At 47.9% G+C, this 15,956-nt stretch overlaps 2 protein-coding genes across 2 annotated transcripts in view; both read right to left on the bottom strand.

Moving 5' to 3' along the window:
* Positions 1 to 15,956, bottom strand: part of LOC149460784 (uncharacterized) — an 85,328-nt gene that overhangs the window by 20,749 nt on the left and 48,623 nt on the right. The window contains exon 7 of the mRNA XM_089679244.1: positions 45 to 816. Within this exon, the coding sequence (XP_089535370.1) occupies positions 45 to 816 (772 nt within the window). The remainder of the gene's footprint in view (positions 1 to 44; positions 817 to 15,956) is intronic.
* On the bottom strand, positions 2,505 to 8,433 carry LOC149460786 (uncharacterized). Its single transcript, XM_089679208.1, has 4 exons — positions 8,416 to 8,433; positions 2,886 to 3,107; positions 2,556 to 2,806; positions 2,505 to 2,508 (listed from the first exon to the last, which is right to left on the bottom strand). Exons 1-4 carry the CDS (start codon positions 8,431 to 8,433, stop codon positions 2,505 to 2,507), a joined length of 495 nt encoding a protein of 164 aa, XP_089535334.1.

Raw genomic sequence — 15,956 nt, 5'->3', positions numbered from 1 at the left:
ATTGGACTTCTGTGAAAAACATTTCCCGCACTCAGCACAGAAATGTGGCTTCTCCCCTGTGTGAGATCCCTGATGTATATTAAGATGGGATTTCTGTGAAAAACATTTCCCACACTCAGAACAGGAAAATGGCTTCTCCCCTGTGTGAGATCCCAGATGTTTGTGCAGATTAGATTTCTGTGAAAAACATTTCCCACACTCAGGACAGAAAAGTGGTTTCTCCCCCGTATGAGATCTCTGATGTCTGGAAAGATTGGACTTCTGTGAAAAACATTTCCCGCACTCAGTACAGGAATACGGCTTATCCCCTGTGTGAGATCTCTGATGTGTGTAAAGACTGGACTTCTCTGAAAAACATTTCCCGCACTCAGGACAGGAATACGGCTTCTCCCCTGTGTGAGATTTCTGATGTTTGTAAAGATTGGACTTTGCTGAAAAACATTTCCCACACTCAGGACAGGAATACGGCTTCTCTCCTGTGTGAGATTTCTGATGTTTGTAAAAATTGGACATCACTGAAAAACATTTCCCGCACTCAGGACAAGAATACGGCTTTTCACTGGTGTGAGATCTCTGATGCATAACAAGTCCTGATTTGTTTACAAAACATTTCCCACACTCAGAACAGGAATACGGCTTCTCCCCTGTGTGAGATCTTTGATGTCTGTAAAGCTTGGAATTTAATGAAAAACATTTCCCACACTCATGACAGGAATATGGCTTTTCCCCTGTGTGAGATCTCTGATGCCTATAAAGATTGCACTTATGTGAAAAACATTTTCCACACTCATGACAGCAAAACGGCTTTTCCCCCGTGTGAGATCTTATATGCGCATTAAGTGTGGATTTAAAACAGAAACTTTTCTCGCACTCAGTACAAGGGAAGCTCTTCCCTGTTGGAAGGCTGGCCTGGTCCCGCACAGTCTGAGGTTCCTCAGGATACGAGGAATCCGATGGTCCATCTACACTGGGTGGTGCCGGATGGACATTGGAGGGAGCCGGGTTTTCTCCTGGACTATACTGTGTGATGTCCTCATCTTCTACTTTCCAGTCTGGAGACAAAGTGAGACAATCCTCGGAGGTTTTCCTCATCTCCCGGCCATGGACTAAAATACAAAGACAAAGAGGATTACTAGACAGGAGCTGATTGGTTCCCCCAAACCAGGACTCCGCCCACATCAGGCAGCTTGGTCTCTGAGGAGCTTACAATTCCACCCTCAAGGGAACTAGGAAATGGCTCCTCTGATCTCCTACCAGGTCATTTCTTTATTCATGGACCTTAGTCAGAGAGTGAGGAAACAACCAGAACTGTCTTTTATAGGAGGGACAGTGATGAGGGGATTATAGGACGAGGGTCCCCACCCCCTCTATCACTCATCGCCATCTTCCCAACACAAGAAGTACTGCATTTCCTTATTTAGTCCATGATTTAGTCATGAAGAACAGCGGGGCTGAGCCCCACCAGAGGTCAGAGAGTGAGGATGGGGGGAGAACAACCAAGATGAAGACTGGACTGATCCTGAAGACCACCATCATTGGGGTATTGACTCCTCCCTCATTATCACTTTCTGTTTAAGGGTCCAAAGTTGGAGGATGTTATCACATTATTATCACCATGTAAAAGTCTGTGCTCCAATCACATCATCCGATATAAAATGTCCAGGTGGTAAGAAATGGGGGTAACAAAAGAGAATCCATATTATGTGTAAATATAGCAGTGGGGGAGGGGGGAGAGCAGAAGTCAGGACAATGGAATATACAACATAGAGTATATAGTGCAGGGATCAGGAGTATGTAATGCATAATATAAATTATACAGTGTAAGGGTCAGGACTCAAGATATTGGTATTCAGTAATCAGTGGCAGTTTACATGTTTACTGTAGACAAGTTGCAGAGGTCCCACACCGCTGCCTCCCATCTCCTGAGACTGCACTCAGTGACTTGGGTCTGAGACTATACAGACATATCCCTCCACCCGGCACAGCCAGCAAATAACAGAGCAAGGAACCCTGGGAGAAATGCTGTCAGAAATCAGGATTGGGGAGGGAGACCCTAGACACATGCTTAGTTTGAGTATCGCTTATCAACAAAAAAATCAACATTTTTCTGCCAGCTGAACCCCAGAATCTCCATAAATCCAGTCTAGATACATAAATTGTGTCTGCAGCACAGAGAAGGAAGATTATCCGAGAGAAATCCAGGAATACAGGACGGGGAACACAGCTCAGGAAAGTGACCAGGGGATTACAGGCTGATATCACCCAGTCCCCGCCCTACTCTGGACCAATCAGTGAGCAGTATGGGTGGAGGAATGGATTTAGTGTTCATGACCCACCTGTGCTGATCTCTGTAGGAGTGTCCTCCTCTATAAATGTCCCCGTTATTCCATCCTCCTCCATAGACTGCTGATCATCCCTCACATACTCCTCTTCTTCTTCTGATTTCACCTCAAATTCTATATCGATTGGATCTCCACTCTAAATCAAGGAAATGAGAGAAAATATCATCTGTAAGACAAGCTTTATTAATGTGAAACCACTTAAACAATCCACACATTGTCTCCATGAGTCTATTCTTTATAAGCTCCATCCCACCAACCTTGTAATGGTGAGGGATGGTGTGATCTTCCTGTGTGGAATCCCAGGAATACAGAGGACGGGGACATCTCTCTGGTGGGTTCCTGGTATTAGGTGGCTCCATCATATCCTTGTGTCCTTCTGAAAACTCCTCCATCACTCCATACTCCTCATCCTCCTCTTTATACTCTTCTTTAACATCAATATTATCATCCCCGGGGATTCCACTCTGAAAGATATAATAAAACATTCATTGTAACAAACATGCTGTGTATAAATCACAACTACCAATAATTGTCATCATCTACCTGATGATGGTGAGGGATGGTGTGACCTTCCTGTGTGGAATCCCCGGAATACAGAGGACGGGGACATCTCTCTGGTGGGTTCCTGTAGCTGGATGACTCCACCATGGTGTCCTGGTACAGATCTTTGTGTTCTTCTGGAACCTCTGACTCCTCCATCACCCCATCCTCATCCTCTTTTATCTCTTCTTTAACCTCAACTTTAGGATCTCTCAGGTTTCCACTCTGAATATATAATAAAAATGCCATCAATGGTAACAATGCAGATAATGTACAGATCCTAATGATACTATCAGTGATGGTTCCTCATCTACCTGATGATGGTGAGGGATGGTGTGACCTTCCTGTGTGGAATCCCGGGAATACAGAGGACGGGGACATCTCTCTGGTGGGTTCCCATGACTGGATCCATCTGTAGGAAACACACACACTGACTGAATCCATTGTTTCTATGTGTTTATCAGATGATGGGGGATCTAGGTGGATCCTCCGTACTGCTCTCTCCTTTACAATAAAGTCTCCTCTTACCCGGTGATGTGAGGGGCGGCTGATTGTCCATCATGACGTCCTTGTAGAGATCCTTGTGTCCTTCTAAATACTCCCACTCCTCCATGGAGAAATAGACAGTGACACCCTGACACCTTATAGGAACCTGACACACACAATGATACAGTCACCATCCAGACACATCCCTTGTCTGTTACTGGAGAATGTCCCAGAATTCCCGGCACCGCTCACCTCTCCTGTCAGCAGCTCAGTGATCTCTCTGGTGACTTCTAGAATCTTCTTCTTCTTTCTCTCTTCTATCAGGGAGGGAGGTGGAGGCAATGTGATGTCATATGATCTCCAGACTTCACAGGAGGAAAACTACATCTGAACACAAAGAGTCAAATCAAATGATATTCCCAGAATCCTCCTCACCTCTCCATTCAGGTCTCCATTTTATTAAAGCCCCACTTCAGGCTGAGGTATAATTTCCCCCCACAGGACCCCCACACTAGGCACGGAAAAGGAATTCTGTTGTCATTACACACAACGCAGGATCTACAGTTCTGTTTTGCTTATGAGGATGCCAAGGGTTCCCCACATCCCTACTGAATATAAACAAAAGGATCCAGATGGAGGGACATTGGGAGGAGGAGCTGTGAGGTCAGTGTGATGTCATAGGATTCTCTGACTCCGGATGGAGGGACATTGGGAAGAGGAGCTGTGAGGTCACTGTGATGTCATAGGATTCTCTGACTCTGGATTGAGGGACATTGGGGGGAGGAGCTGTGAGGTCAGTGTGATGTCATAGGATTCTCTGACTCTGGATGGAGGGACATTGGGAGGAGGAGCTGTGAGGTCCATGTGATGTCATAAAATTCTCCAATCCCCCACCACTTTTTAAAGTGGTATAATCCAATGGTATAGACTACCAAGGTGAGAAGGTGACCCATCTCCACAATGAGGAGAATGTTCCGGCCCCGGAAGTGGGGGAATGTTGTGCCCCTGAAGGGGTTAATCTGGGTTCCCACACTATATATGTGTGTATCATCATCTGCTGGAGATAAAAGACATCACAGTGACTATGGAGGAAGAGGACGGACATGACTATGGAGGAAGAGGACGGACGTGACTATGGAGGAAGAGGACGGACGTGACTATGGAGGAAGAGGACGGACGTGACTATGGAGGAAGAGGACGGACATGACGGGGGGTTACTGGGTGTAAATAGGAAATAACATCTTATTACCTCCTCTGCTGCCACTTCCACCATCTTCTCTCTACTTCCTCCCACCTCACCTCTCACCCAGAACTTCCTGTGTGTATGTTACATCACTTCCTGTCTGTACCTGACATCACTTCCTGTCTTCCATAGAGACTTTCTGTATGGGCGGAGGTGAGATTACTACCTTGTGGAGCTCAGAGGAACTGCAGCCCCGAGAAGCGTCTGGTAGTGTGACCCCGGCCTTGTGCTGGGTGTGTATGGACTGTAGATCCTTATAGAGGGGTCACCTCCACTCCCACCAAGGGGGACAGAAATATATGACTGCCTAGTCCAGCCTTTCTCAGCCAGGGGTCCTCCAAAGGTTTCTCGGGGTTCCTTCAGCAATGAACAATTCCTGTGTGAATCTGTCAGATTACAAGTCCCCATTATCTGGGTAAGGGGGTGTCACTCATCGCACGTCGCTGACATTTACAGATCTAGAGGAGTTTGAAATGTTCTGCAGATGACATTTCCCTCCCGGATTCCATTCTAACAAGAAGAAACATCCCCCAGACCCCGCAGTACATAGCGCCCCCTCGTGTATTGTGGGGGGACTGTGAAGGGGTGTGTGTGGAAATGAAGTTTTATTGGCAGCTCAATGTGTGTCATTATCGGTCACTCTGCTGTCACCCCATCCGGTGTTCTCCCAGGTTTGTGTTAGTAGAAGAACATCATGTGACCGTGTATTCCTGGAACTCTTCACACTCAGCCGATGCGGGGCCGCTGCATTTTTCAAAGTCCTGCTTGTTGCATTTTTAGTGCAGGTTTGGTGTGGTAAAAGAAAACACCCAAAACACACCTCCCATTGAAATAAATGGAAAACATGGCAAAAACTCATCAAAAATGCACCTGCCTTGTTTTTTTTTTTTTTTGCAGTTTTTGAATCACGTCTTTTAAAAAATGCAAATGCAGGAAAAATACAGCAAAAAGTCATACGTGTGTCCCGCAGATCAGTGTGGGAGGAGCCTTAACGCCACTTTTGCTGGAGCACATTCTACAGTGAGAATGGAAACAATTCATAACCCCCTCCCCCACCTCAACAAAATGCACGCCAGACTCCTATAGAATGGGGGGAAAAAACTCAGCTCTGGCAGTGAAAGGGTTAATGTGGGCTAGATGGGACCAGTCTCCTGTGGTCACACTCTAAACATTAGAGCTCCCCCTAGCTGCAGCCTGGTAATAACACTGCTAAGAGGTCTATTCATTTACTGCTACATACTTCCCATCTTTAAATCTGAATTCCATATTAATATGAGCAGAAAATTAATGAAATAGTAAATCTAATCATAATCTCGCCTCCACAGAGCCCTGCCTTCCCAAGTCCTGCCCCCACAGTGCCCTGACCTCCCAAGTTCAGCCCTCACAGTTCCCTGCCCTCCTGAGTCCAGCCCCCACAGAGTCATGCCATCCTAAGTTCTGCCCCCACAGTGCCCTACCCTCCCAAGTCCTTCCCCCACAGTGCCCTACCCTCCCAAGTCCTTCCCCCACAGTGCCCTACCCTCCCAAGTCCTTCCCCCACAGTGCCCTACCCTCCCAAGTCCTGCTCCCACAGTGCCCTGCCCTCCCAAGTCCTTCCCCCACAGTGCCCTACCCTCCCAAGTCCTGCTCCCACAGTGCCCTACCCTCCCAAGTCCTTCCCCCACAGTGCCCTACCCTCCCAAGTCCTTCCCCCACAGTGCCCTACCCTCCCAAGTCCTGCCCCCACAGTGCCCTGCCCTCCCAAGTCCTGCCCCCACAGAGCTCTGCCTGTTCCTATGGAGGATCCCACTTTGATAAGCCCTCCTGTGTCATGCTCCTCGGCACACTGCAGACCGGTATCACACTCTTTATGAATGAATTCCTTACTTTTAGCCTCGTGCTTTCCTGTGAGAAGAGTGATCTGTGTTCAGATCATTCCTCAGAGATCATTGGGCAGGGTGGGTCGGAGTTGTATCACCTTCTCACCACCAACTTGAACCCCGCACTAGTGTGCTACAACCACATACATTGCATGCACTTGTTGGGCAGTCACAGAACAGCCTCATTCACTTCAGTAAGTCACATTCAGCAGGAGCTACACCCACCAAAAGTGACACCCCCGTGGTTAATTGCTGCTGTGACTGCAAAGATAACCATCACTCTTGTGTACACACTACCCACTGTCTCTGCAGATAAAGGGGACAGTAAAAGTGCAGCTCAGCTGTCTAACATCAATATAAAGGGAAACTCTGCTTCAAAACTAAATAAAAGTGTGGGGTTCCTGTCACGGATCCAACCCACATGCACACGCCAACAGCGACTAGCTAACCGAGTACGTCCGGCTGTGACTTGGAATAAGAGGGAATAAGGGGGACTTAATTTGAATAGATATACATATATAAGACTGACCGTGATACACTTTCACAGCCCACACTACCTCTGGCCACCACTAGAGGGAGACTCCACTCCAATCCAGCTGGCTGACCACACACACAGGCAGATACAAATCTTATATACAGTCTGGTGCACTCTAAGGGTTGAGGAGCAGCTTAGTAATTTCACACCCTTCTAGGATTCCTCCAGCTATCCTACAAGCTAGAACCCCGATGTTAATCACTCTTCCACTGTTCACACCCCCACACCAGACACACACAAATGGTAGCTTGTCACCCCCCAACAGTTTTACTGGCCTGCTGGGCCACCACACACACACACACAGATCTCCGTCTGGCAGACCTGTTACCTTTACAATCTGCATGCAATCTGCCAATACGCAGTGCAATTGCATACAGATTGGCAATGAACTTGACCGAGCATATAAAGACACTACAATACAATAGAATCTCTCCGGAGATATGAGCCCGAGCTTAGTACCCAGAAGTCGCTTATTAATTTTATGATTTAATATCCCGAAAGTGGGCAGTGCATAAAATATGTACAAAGTATAAAAAATTACAGAAATACAAAACAAGAGACAAAATTGGCTATAAAATAAAAGGGAAATAAAAACAGAAATAAAACTTTTACCAAGATTTATCCTGCGACTGGAGATAGTCAGAGAAAGTCCGCAATCCGTCAGTCAAATAGAACCGGCTCTGTACAAATCACCACGTTCATATCTCAGGTCCTCAATTTATGGGAATATGGATGTAGGATGGACATTAGCCTTTGGCCAATCGACTCTGGGGGGTGATCCTGTACCAGCCCACAGGACGTTCTGGGTACTAAAATGCCCAAAGTCGATTGGACCAGGAACGGTTTGAATCACCAAGGCAGGGAATAGAATTTCCGACACCAGCGCATCAGTCCGATAGCGACAGTACCAATCACTGTTCAGCTGTCACAATCAGGCGCCATACAGCCATTTTCTGCATTTCTCTGGAATTCTACATAGGCTACAAATACAGTTTTATATGCAGGCGTAGCCTACAGTGTGTCCAATCAGAAGGCGGTATTTTCATCTCTCTGCAACTAACATTTTAGCTTTTATGAGAGATCTGCTGATATACTTCAAAGCCCCCAGACACATCAGAACCACCTCTGGTCTCCCACTGTGTCATGAAGCCGAACTGTCTCCAGTCTTTTCCTTCCAAATTTCCCAGAAGGTGACAAATCTTATTGACATCCAGGTGTCACCTCCTTCCAGAGGAAGCTCTGTCCCTTTCAGATGCTAATGGATGACCATATGTCTCTGACTTAATTCTGAACACATCTTATATTATTATAACATGGAATGCTAAATCTACATTGTCATATTTTCTACAGGTCACATCTCAGCTACTCAAACCTTACATGTACGTTATGGTTCTCCTTTACTATCCATACCTGACCTTCATCCGGCATTAGGTTTAATATGAATATGAAGGGGAACTTGACTTCCCCCTGCACCCCCCAGTAATGGTGGTTTCAACCGCACACCCTGGTAAAGGTGGGTTCCCCCACACCCCTGCCATGAGCCCATCAGCAGACCTAGGATTGGCACAGGGGGTGATGCCAGTTAAGAGGGGAGGGAGATAGGTGGACATTCACTCCTTGATCTCCCCTTCCTTCAGTGAAAATTTGCTCCTGGATTTTCACTTCCCATGGTGAACATTCGCTCCTAGATTTCCCGCTCCCTGGGTGAACATTCACTCTTAGATCTCCTCTTCCTTCAGTGAACATTTGCTCCTGCATATCCCCTTGCTTTAGTGAACATTTGCCCCTGGTTCCCCCTTCCTTCAGTGAACATTTGCTGGGGGATCTCAGAGGATGAGAAGACATCAGAGGTCCATCAGCTTCATCACAGGACAGGAGACATTAGAGGTCCATCAGCTTCATTAGAGGACAGGGGAGACATTAGAGGTCCATCAGCTTTTTTGTAGGACAAGGGATACATTAATTTTATCAGAGGACAGGGGAGACATCAGGGGTCCATCAGCTTCATCATAGGATGGGGAGACATTAGAGGTCCATCAGCTTCATCAGAGGACAGGGGAGACATTAGAGGTCCATCAGCTTTTTTGTAGGACAAGGGATACATTAATTTTATCAGAGGACAGGGGAGACATCAGGGGTCCATCAGCTTCATCATAGGATGGGGAGACATTAGAGGTCCATCAGCTTTTTTGTAGGACAAGGGATACATTAATTTTATCAGAGGACAGGGGAGACATCAGGGGTCCATCAGCTTCATCATAGGATGGGGAGACATTAGAGGTCCATCAGCTTCATCAGAGGACAGGGGAGACATTAGAGGTCCATCAGAGGACAGGGGAGACATCAGGGGTCCATCAGCTTCATCATAGGATGGGGAGACATTAGAGGTCCATCAGCTTCTTTGTAGGACAAGGGATACATTAGAGGTCCATTAATTTTATCAGAGGACAGGGGAGACATCAGGGATCCATCAACTTCATTATAGGATGGGGAGACATTAGAGGTCCATCAACTTCACTGGAGGATGGGGAGACATCAGAGTTACATCAGCTTCATCAGAGGACAGGGGAGACATTAACGGTCCATCAGCTTCATCAGATGATGGGGAGACATTGCAGTCCATCAGCTTCATCGTAGGACAAGGGATACATTAGAGGTCCATCAACTTTATCAGAGGACAGGGGAGACATCAGGGGTCCATCAGCTTCATCATAGGATCGGGAGACAGAGGACAATCAGCTTTACTGGAGGATGGGGAGACATCAGAGGTCCATCAGCTTAACTGGAAGACAGGGGAGGCATCTGAGCTCCATGAGCTCCATCAGTGGAGAATAGAGACATCTGAGGTCCATCAGCTTTATTGAAGGATAGGGGAGATATCAGCGGTCCTTCATCTTCAGAGGACGGGAGACATCAGAGGTCCTTCATCTTCATCAGAGGACAGGGGAGACATCAGAGGTCCTTCATCTTCATCAGAGGACAGGGGAGACATCAGAGGTCCTTCATCTTCATCAGAGGACAGGGGAGACATCAGAGGTCCTTCATCTTCATCAGAGGACAGGGGAGACATCAGAGGTCCTTCATCTTCAGAGGACAGGGGAGACATCAGAGGTCCTTCATCTTCATCAGAGGACAGGGGAGACATCAGAGGTCCTTCATCTTCATCAGAGGACAGGGGAGACATCAGAGGTCCTTCATCTTCATCAGAGGACAGGGGAGACATCAGAGGTCCATCAGCTTCATTGGAGGACAGGAAAGATATCAGGAATCCCAGAGGTCTCATTAAACAGAACCTGTCACCAAACAATTATCGCATCGGACATTTTGTCTCCAATGAGATGAAGAGGAGTTTAGTAAAACTGAAAAATTGAAACTCCACCCAAGCATTTAAAATCCCCTAAAAAAATGATTTTAGCCCCGCTACATACAAATACACACACTGGGCACGCCTAAAAACCAAACTAGCGATCATCCTACACGTCACCTATCAGCACACACCCCAGAGTGATAATAAATCTCAGCCCATTAACCACAGTTATCTCTACACTGAGGGACCTGGAGAGGCTTCTATAGTGCCCCCTATGGAGGATATAGAGGACTGCAGTCTGTCACCACAAATCTCAACCTGCACATGTTGGGGATCCATGAATTGGGTCATTTATTGTGTCTGGGGCCCGAAAATTACCTTCAGTGTGTTATTGTCTCAAATATTCCTAAATCATTGCACTAATATCATGTGACATAAAAAAAGTGGTATAAAAAAGGGGAACTACCACCATTTCCCTTTCTATGTCTCAGCGGATCTCCTGCAGCCTATTAGCACCCATTTCCCTTTCTATGTCTAAGCGGATCTCCCGCAGCCTATTAGCACCCATTTCCCTTTCTATGTCTCAGCGGATCTCCTGCAGCCTATTAGCTCCCATTTCCCTCTCTATGTCTCAGCAGATCTCCTGCAGCCTAATAGAACCCATTTCCCTCTCTATGTCTCAGCGGATCTCTTGCAGCCTATTAGCTCCCATTTCCCTCTCTATGTCTCAGCGGATCTCTTGCAGCCCATTAGCTCCCATTTCCCTCTCTATGTCTCAGCAGATCTCCTGCAGCCTATTAGAAGCCATTTCGCTCTCTATGTCTCAGCGGATCTCCTGCCGCCTATTAGCACCCATTTCGCTCTCTGTCTCAGCAGATCCCCTGCAGCCTATTAGCGCCCATTTCCTTTTCTATGCCTCAGCGGATCTCCTTCAGCCTATTAGCACCCATTTTGCTCTCTATGTCTCAGCAGATCCCCTGCAGCCTATTAGCTCCCATTTCCCTTTCTATGTCTCAGCAGATCCCCTGCAGCCTATTAGCTCCCATTTCCCTCTCTATGTCTCAGCGGATCTCCTGCAGCCTATTAGCTCCCATTTCCCTCTCTATGTCTCAGCAGATCTATTGCAGCCTATTAGCTCTCATTTCCCTGTCTATGTCTCAGCAGATCTCCTGCAGCCTATTAGCTTCCATTTCGCTCTCTATGTCTCAGCGGATCTCCCGCAGCCTATTAGCTCCTATTTCCATTTCTATGTCTCAGCGGATCTCCTGCAGCCTATTAGCTCCCATTTCCCTCTCTGTCTCAGCGGATCTCCTGCAGCCTATTAGCACCCATTTCCCTCTCTATGTCTCAGCGGATCTCCTGCAGCCTATTAGCACCCATTTCCCTTTCTATGTCTCAGCAGATCTCCTGCAGCCTATTAGCTCTCATTTCCCTCTCTATGTCTCAGCGGATCTCCCGCAGCCTATTAGCTTCCATTTCGCTCTCTATGTCTCAGCGGATCTCCCGCAGCCTATTAGCTCCTATTTCCATTTCTATGTCTCAGCGGATCTCCCGCAGCCTATTAGCACCCATTTCCCTTATTACGTCTCAGCGGATCTCCTGCAGCCTATTAGCTCCCATTTCCCTCTCTATGTCTCAGCAGATCTCCTGCAGCCTATTAGCTCCTATTTCCATTTCTATGTCACAGCAGATCTCCTGCAGCCTATTAGCTCCCATTTCGCTCTCTATCTCAGCAGATCTCCTGCAGCCTTTTAGCACCCATTTCCCTCTCTGTCTCAGCGGATCTCCTGCAGCCTATTAGCTCTCATTTCCCTCTCTATGTCTCAGCGGATCTCCTGCAGCCTATTAGCTTCCATTTCGCTCTCTATGTCTCAGCGGATCTCCCGCAGCCTATTAGCTCCCATTTCCCTCTCTATGTCTCAGCAGATCTCCTGCAGCCTATTAGCTTCCATTTTGCTCTCTATGTCTCAGCGGATCTCCCGCAGCCTATTAGCTCCCATTTCACTCTCTATGTCTCAGCGGATCTCCTGCAGCCTATTAGCTCCCATTTCGCTCTCTATCTCAGCAGATCTCCTGCAGCCTTTTAGCACCCATTTCCCTCTCTGTCTCAGCGGATCTCCTGCAGCCTATTAGCTCCTATTTCCATTTCTATGTCTCAGCGGATCTCCCGCAGCCTATTAGCACCCATTTCCCTTATTACGTCTCAGCGGATCTCCTGCAGCCTATTAGCTCCCATTTCCCTCTCTACGTCTCAGCAGATCTCCTGCAGCCTATTAGCTCCCATTTCACTCTCTATGTCTCAGCGGATCTCCTGCAGCCTATTAGCTCCCATTTCACTCTCTATGTCTCAGCGGATCTCCCGCAGCCTATTAGCACCCATTTTGCTCTCTATCTCAGCAGATCTCCTGCAGCCTATTAGCACCCATTTCCCTCTCTGTCTCAGCGGATCTCCTGCAGCTTATTAGCTCCCATTTCCCTCTCTATATCTCAGCGGATCTCCTGCAGCCTATTAGCTCCCATTTCCCTCTCTATATCTCAGCGGATCTCCTGCAGCCTATTAGCTCCCATTTCCCTCTCTATGTCTCAGCGGATCTCCTGCAGCCTATTAGCGCCCATTTCCCTTTCTATGTCTCAGCGGATCTCTTGCAGTCTATTAGCGCCCATTTCGCTCTCTGTCTCAGCGGATCTCCTGCAGCCTATTAGAACCCATTTTGCTCTCTATGTCTCAGCAGATCTCCTGCAGCCTATTAGCACCCATTTCCCTCTCTATGTCTCAGCAGATCTCCTGCAGCCTATTAGCTCCCATTTCGCTCTCTATGTCTCAGCGGATCTCCTGCAGCCTATTAGCTCCCTGTTCCCTCTCTATGTCTCAACAGATCTCCCGCAGCCTATTAGAACCCATTTTGCTCTCTATGTCTCAGTGGATCTCCTGCAGCCTATTAGCTCCCATTTCCCTCTCTATGTCTCACCGGATCTCCTGCAGCCTATTAGCGCCCATTTCCCTCTCTATGTCTCACCGGATCTCCTGCAGCCTATTAGCTCCTATTTCCCTCTCTATGTCTCAGCAGATCTCCTGCAGCCTATTAGCGCCCATTTCCCTCTCTATGTCTCAGCAGATCTCCTGCAACCTATTAGCACCCATTTCCCTCTCTGTCTCAGCAGATCTCCTGCAGCCTATTAGCACTCATTTCCCTCTCTATGTCTCAGCAGATCTCTTGCAGCCTATTAGCGCCCATTTCCTTTTCTATGCCTCAGCGGATCTCCTGCAGCCTATTAACACCCATTTCCCTCTCTATGTCTCAGTGGATCCCCTACAGCCTATTAGCTCCCATTTCCCTCTCTGTCTCAGCGGATCTCCTGCAGCCTATTAGCGCCCAATTCGCTCTCTATGTCTCAGCAGATCTCCTGCAGCCTATTAGCGCCCATTTCCCTCTCTATGTCTCAGCGGATCTCCTGCAGCCTATTAGCTCCCATTTCCCTCTCTATGTCTCAGCAGATCTCCTGCAGCCTATTAGCTCCCATTTCCCTCTCTATGTCTCAGCGGATCTCCTGCAGCCTATTAGCTCCCATTTCCCTCTCTATGTCTCAGCGGATCTCCTGCAGCCTATTAGCACCCATTTCCCTTTCTACATCTCAGCGGATCTCCTGCAGCCTATTAGCTTCCATTTCGCTCTCTATGTCTCAGCAGATCCCCTGCAGCCTATTAGCTCCTATTTCCATTTCTATGTCTCAGCGGATCTCCTGCAGCCTATTAGCGCCCATTTCGCTCTCTGTCTCAGCGGATCTCCTGCAGCCTATTAGCGCCCATTTCCCTCTCTATGTCTCAGCGGATCTCTTGCAGCCTATTAGCTCCTATTTCCATTTCTATGTCTCAGCGGATCACCTGCAGCCTATTAGCGCCCAATTCGCTCTCTATGTCTCAGCAGATCTCCTGCAGCCTATTAGAACCATTTCCCTCTCTATGTCTCAGCGGATCTCCTGCAGCCTATTAGCACCCATTTCCCTTTATATGTCTCAGCAGATCTCCCGCAGCCTATTAGCACTCATTTCCCTCTCTATGTCTCAGCAGATCCCCTGCAGCCTATTAGCGCCCATTTCCCTCTCTGTCTCAGCAGATCTCCTGCAGCCTATTAGCGCCCATTTCGCTCTCTATGTCTCAGCAGATCTCCTGCAGCCTATTAGCACCCATTTCCCTTTCTACATCTCAGCGGATCTCCTGCAGCCTATTAGCTCCCATTTCCCTCTCTATGTCTCAGCAAATCTCCTGCAGCCTATTAGCACCCATTTCCCTCTCTATGTCTCAGCAAATCTCCTGCAGCCTATTAGCACCCATTTCCCTCTCTATGTCTCAGCGGATCTCCTGCAGCCTATTAGCTCCCATTTCCCTCTCTATGTCTCAGCAGATCCCCTGCAGCCTATTAGCTCCCATTTCCCTCTCTATGTCTCAGCGGATCTCCTGCAGCCTATTAGCTCCCATTTCCCTCTCTATGTCTCAGCAGATCTCCTGCAGCCTATTAGCTCCCATTTCCCTCTCTATGTCTCAGCGGATCACCTGCAGCCTATTAGCGCCCAATTCGCTCTCTATGTCTCAGCAGATCCCCTGCAGCCTATTAGCTCCTATTTCCATTTCTATGTCTCAGCGGATCACCTGCAGCCTATTAGCTCCTATTTCCATTTCTATGTCTCAGCGGATCTCCTGCAGCCTATTAGCGCCCAATTCGCTCTCTATGTCTCAGCAGATCTCCTGCAGCCTATTAGCGCCCATTTCGCTCTCTATGTCTCAGCGGATCTCCTGCAGCCTATTAGCTCCCATTTCCCTCTCTATGTCTCAGCGGATCTCCTGCAGCCTATTAGCTCCCATTTCCCTCTCTATGTCTCAGCGGATCTCCTGCAACCTATTAGCTCCCATTTCCCTCTCTATGTCTCAGCGGATCTCCTGCAGCCTATTAGAACCATTTCCCTCTCTATGTCTCAGCGGATCTCCTGCAGCCTATTAGCTCCCATTTCCCTCTCTATGTCTCAGCGGATCTCCTGCAGCCTATTAGCTCCCATTTCCCTCTCTATGTCTCAGCGGATCTCCTGCAGCCTATTAGAACCATTTCCCTCTCTATGTCTCAGCGGATCTCCCGCAGCCTATTAGCACTCATTTCGCTCTCTATGTCTCAGCAGATCTCCTGCAGCCTATTAGCACCCATTTCCCTTTCTACATCTCAGCAGATCTCTTGCAGCCTATTAGCGCCCATTTCCCTCTCTATGTCTCAGCGGATCTCCTGCAGCCTATTAGCACCCATTTCCCTTTCTACATCTCAGCAGATCTCTTGCAGCCTATTAGCGCCCATTTCCCTCTCTATGTCTCAGCAGATCTCTTGCAGCCTATTAGCTTCCATTTCGCTCTCTATGTCTCAGCAGATCTCTTGCAGCCTATTAGCACCCATTTCCCTCTCTATGTCTCAGCAGATCTCTTGCAGCCTATTAGCACCCATTTCCCTCTCTATGTCTCAGCAGATCTCTTGCAGCCTATTAGCGCCCATTTCCCTCTCTATGTCTCAGCGGATCTCCTGCAGCCTATTAGCACCCATTTCCCTTTCTACATCTCAGCAGATCTCTTGCAGCCTATTAGCGCCCATTTCCCTCTCTATGTCTC

This window comes from Staurois parvus, unplaced genomic scaffold, assembly GCF_062004578.1.
Source record: "Staurois parvus isolate SC_StPar_1 unplaced genomic scaffold, SC_StPar_1.0 ptg000221l, whole genome shotgun sequence".
Taxonomy (NCBI): Eukaryota; Metazoa; Chordata; class Amphibia; order Anura; family Ranidae; genus Staurois; species Staurois parvus.
Note: the sequence above shows the minus strand (reverse complement) of the source record. Positions and strands in the feature narration are given on the sequence as shown.

Excerpts from the sequence above, each read along its gene's own strand:
- LOC149460786 (XM_089679208.1), bottom strand. Across the intron at positions 2,807-2,885 it reads CCATCCCTCACCATCATCAG|AGTGGAATCCCCGGGGATGA; the intron begins GTAGATGATGAC and ends TATATCTTTCAG.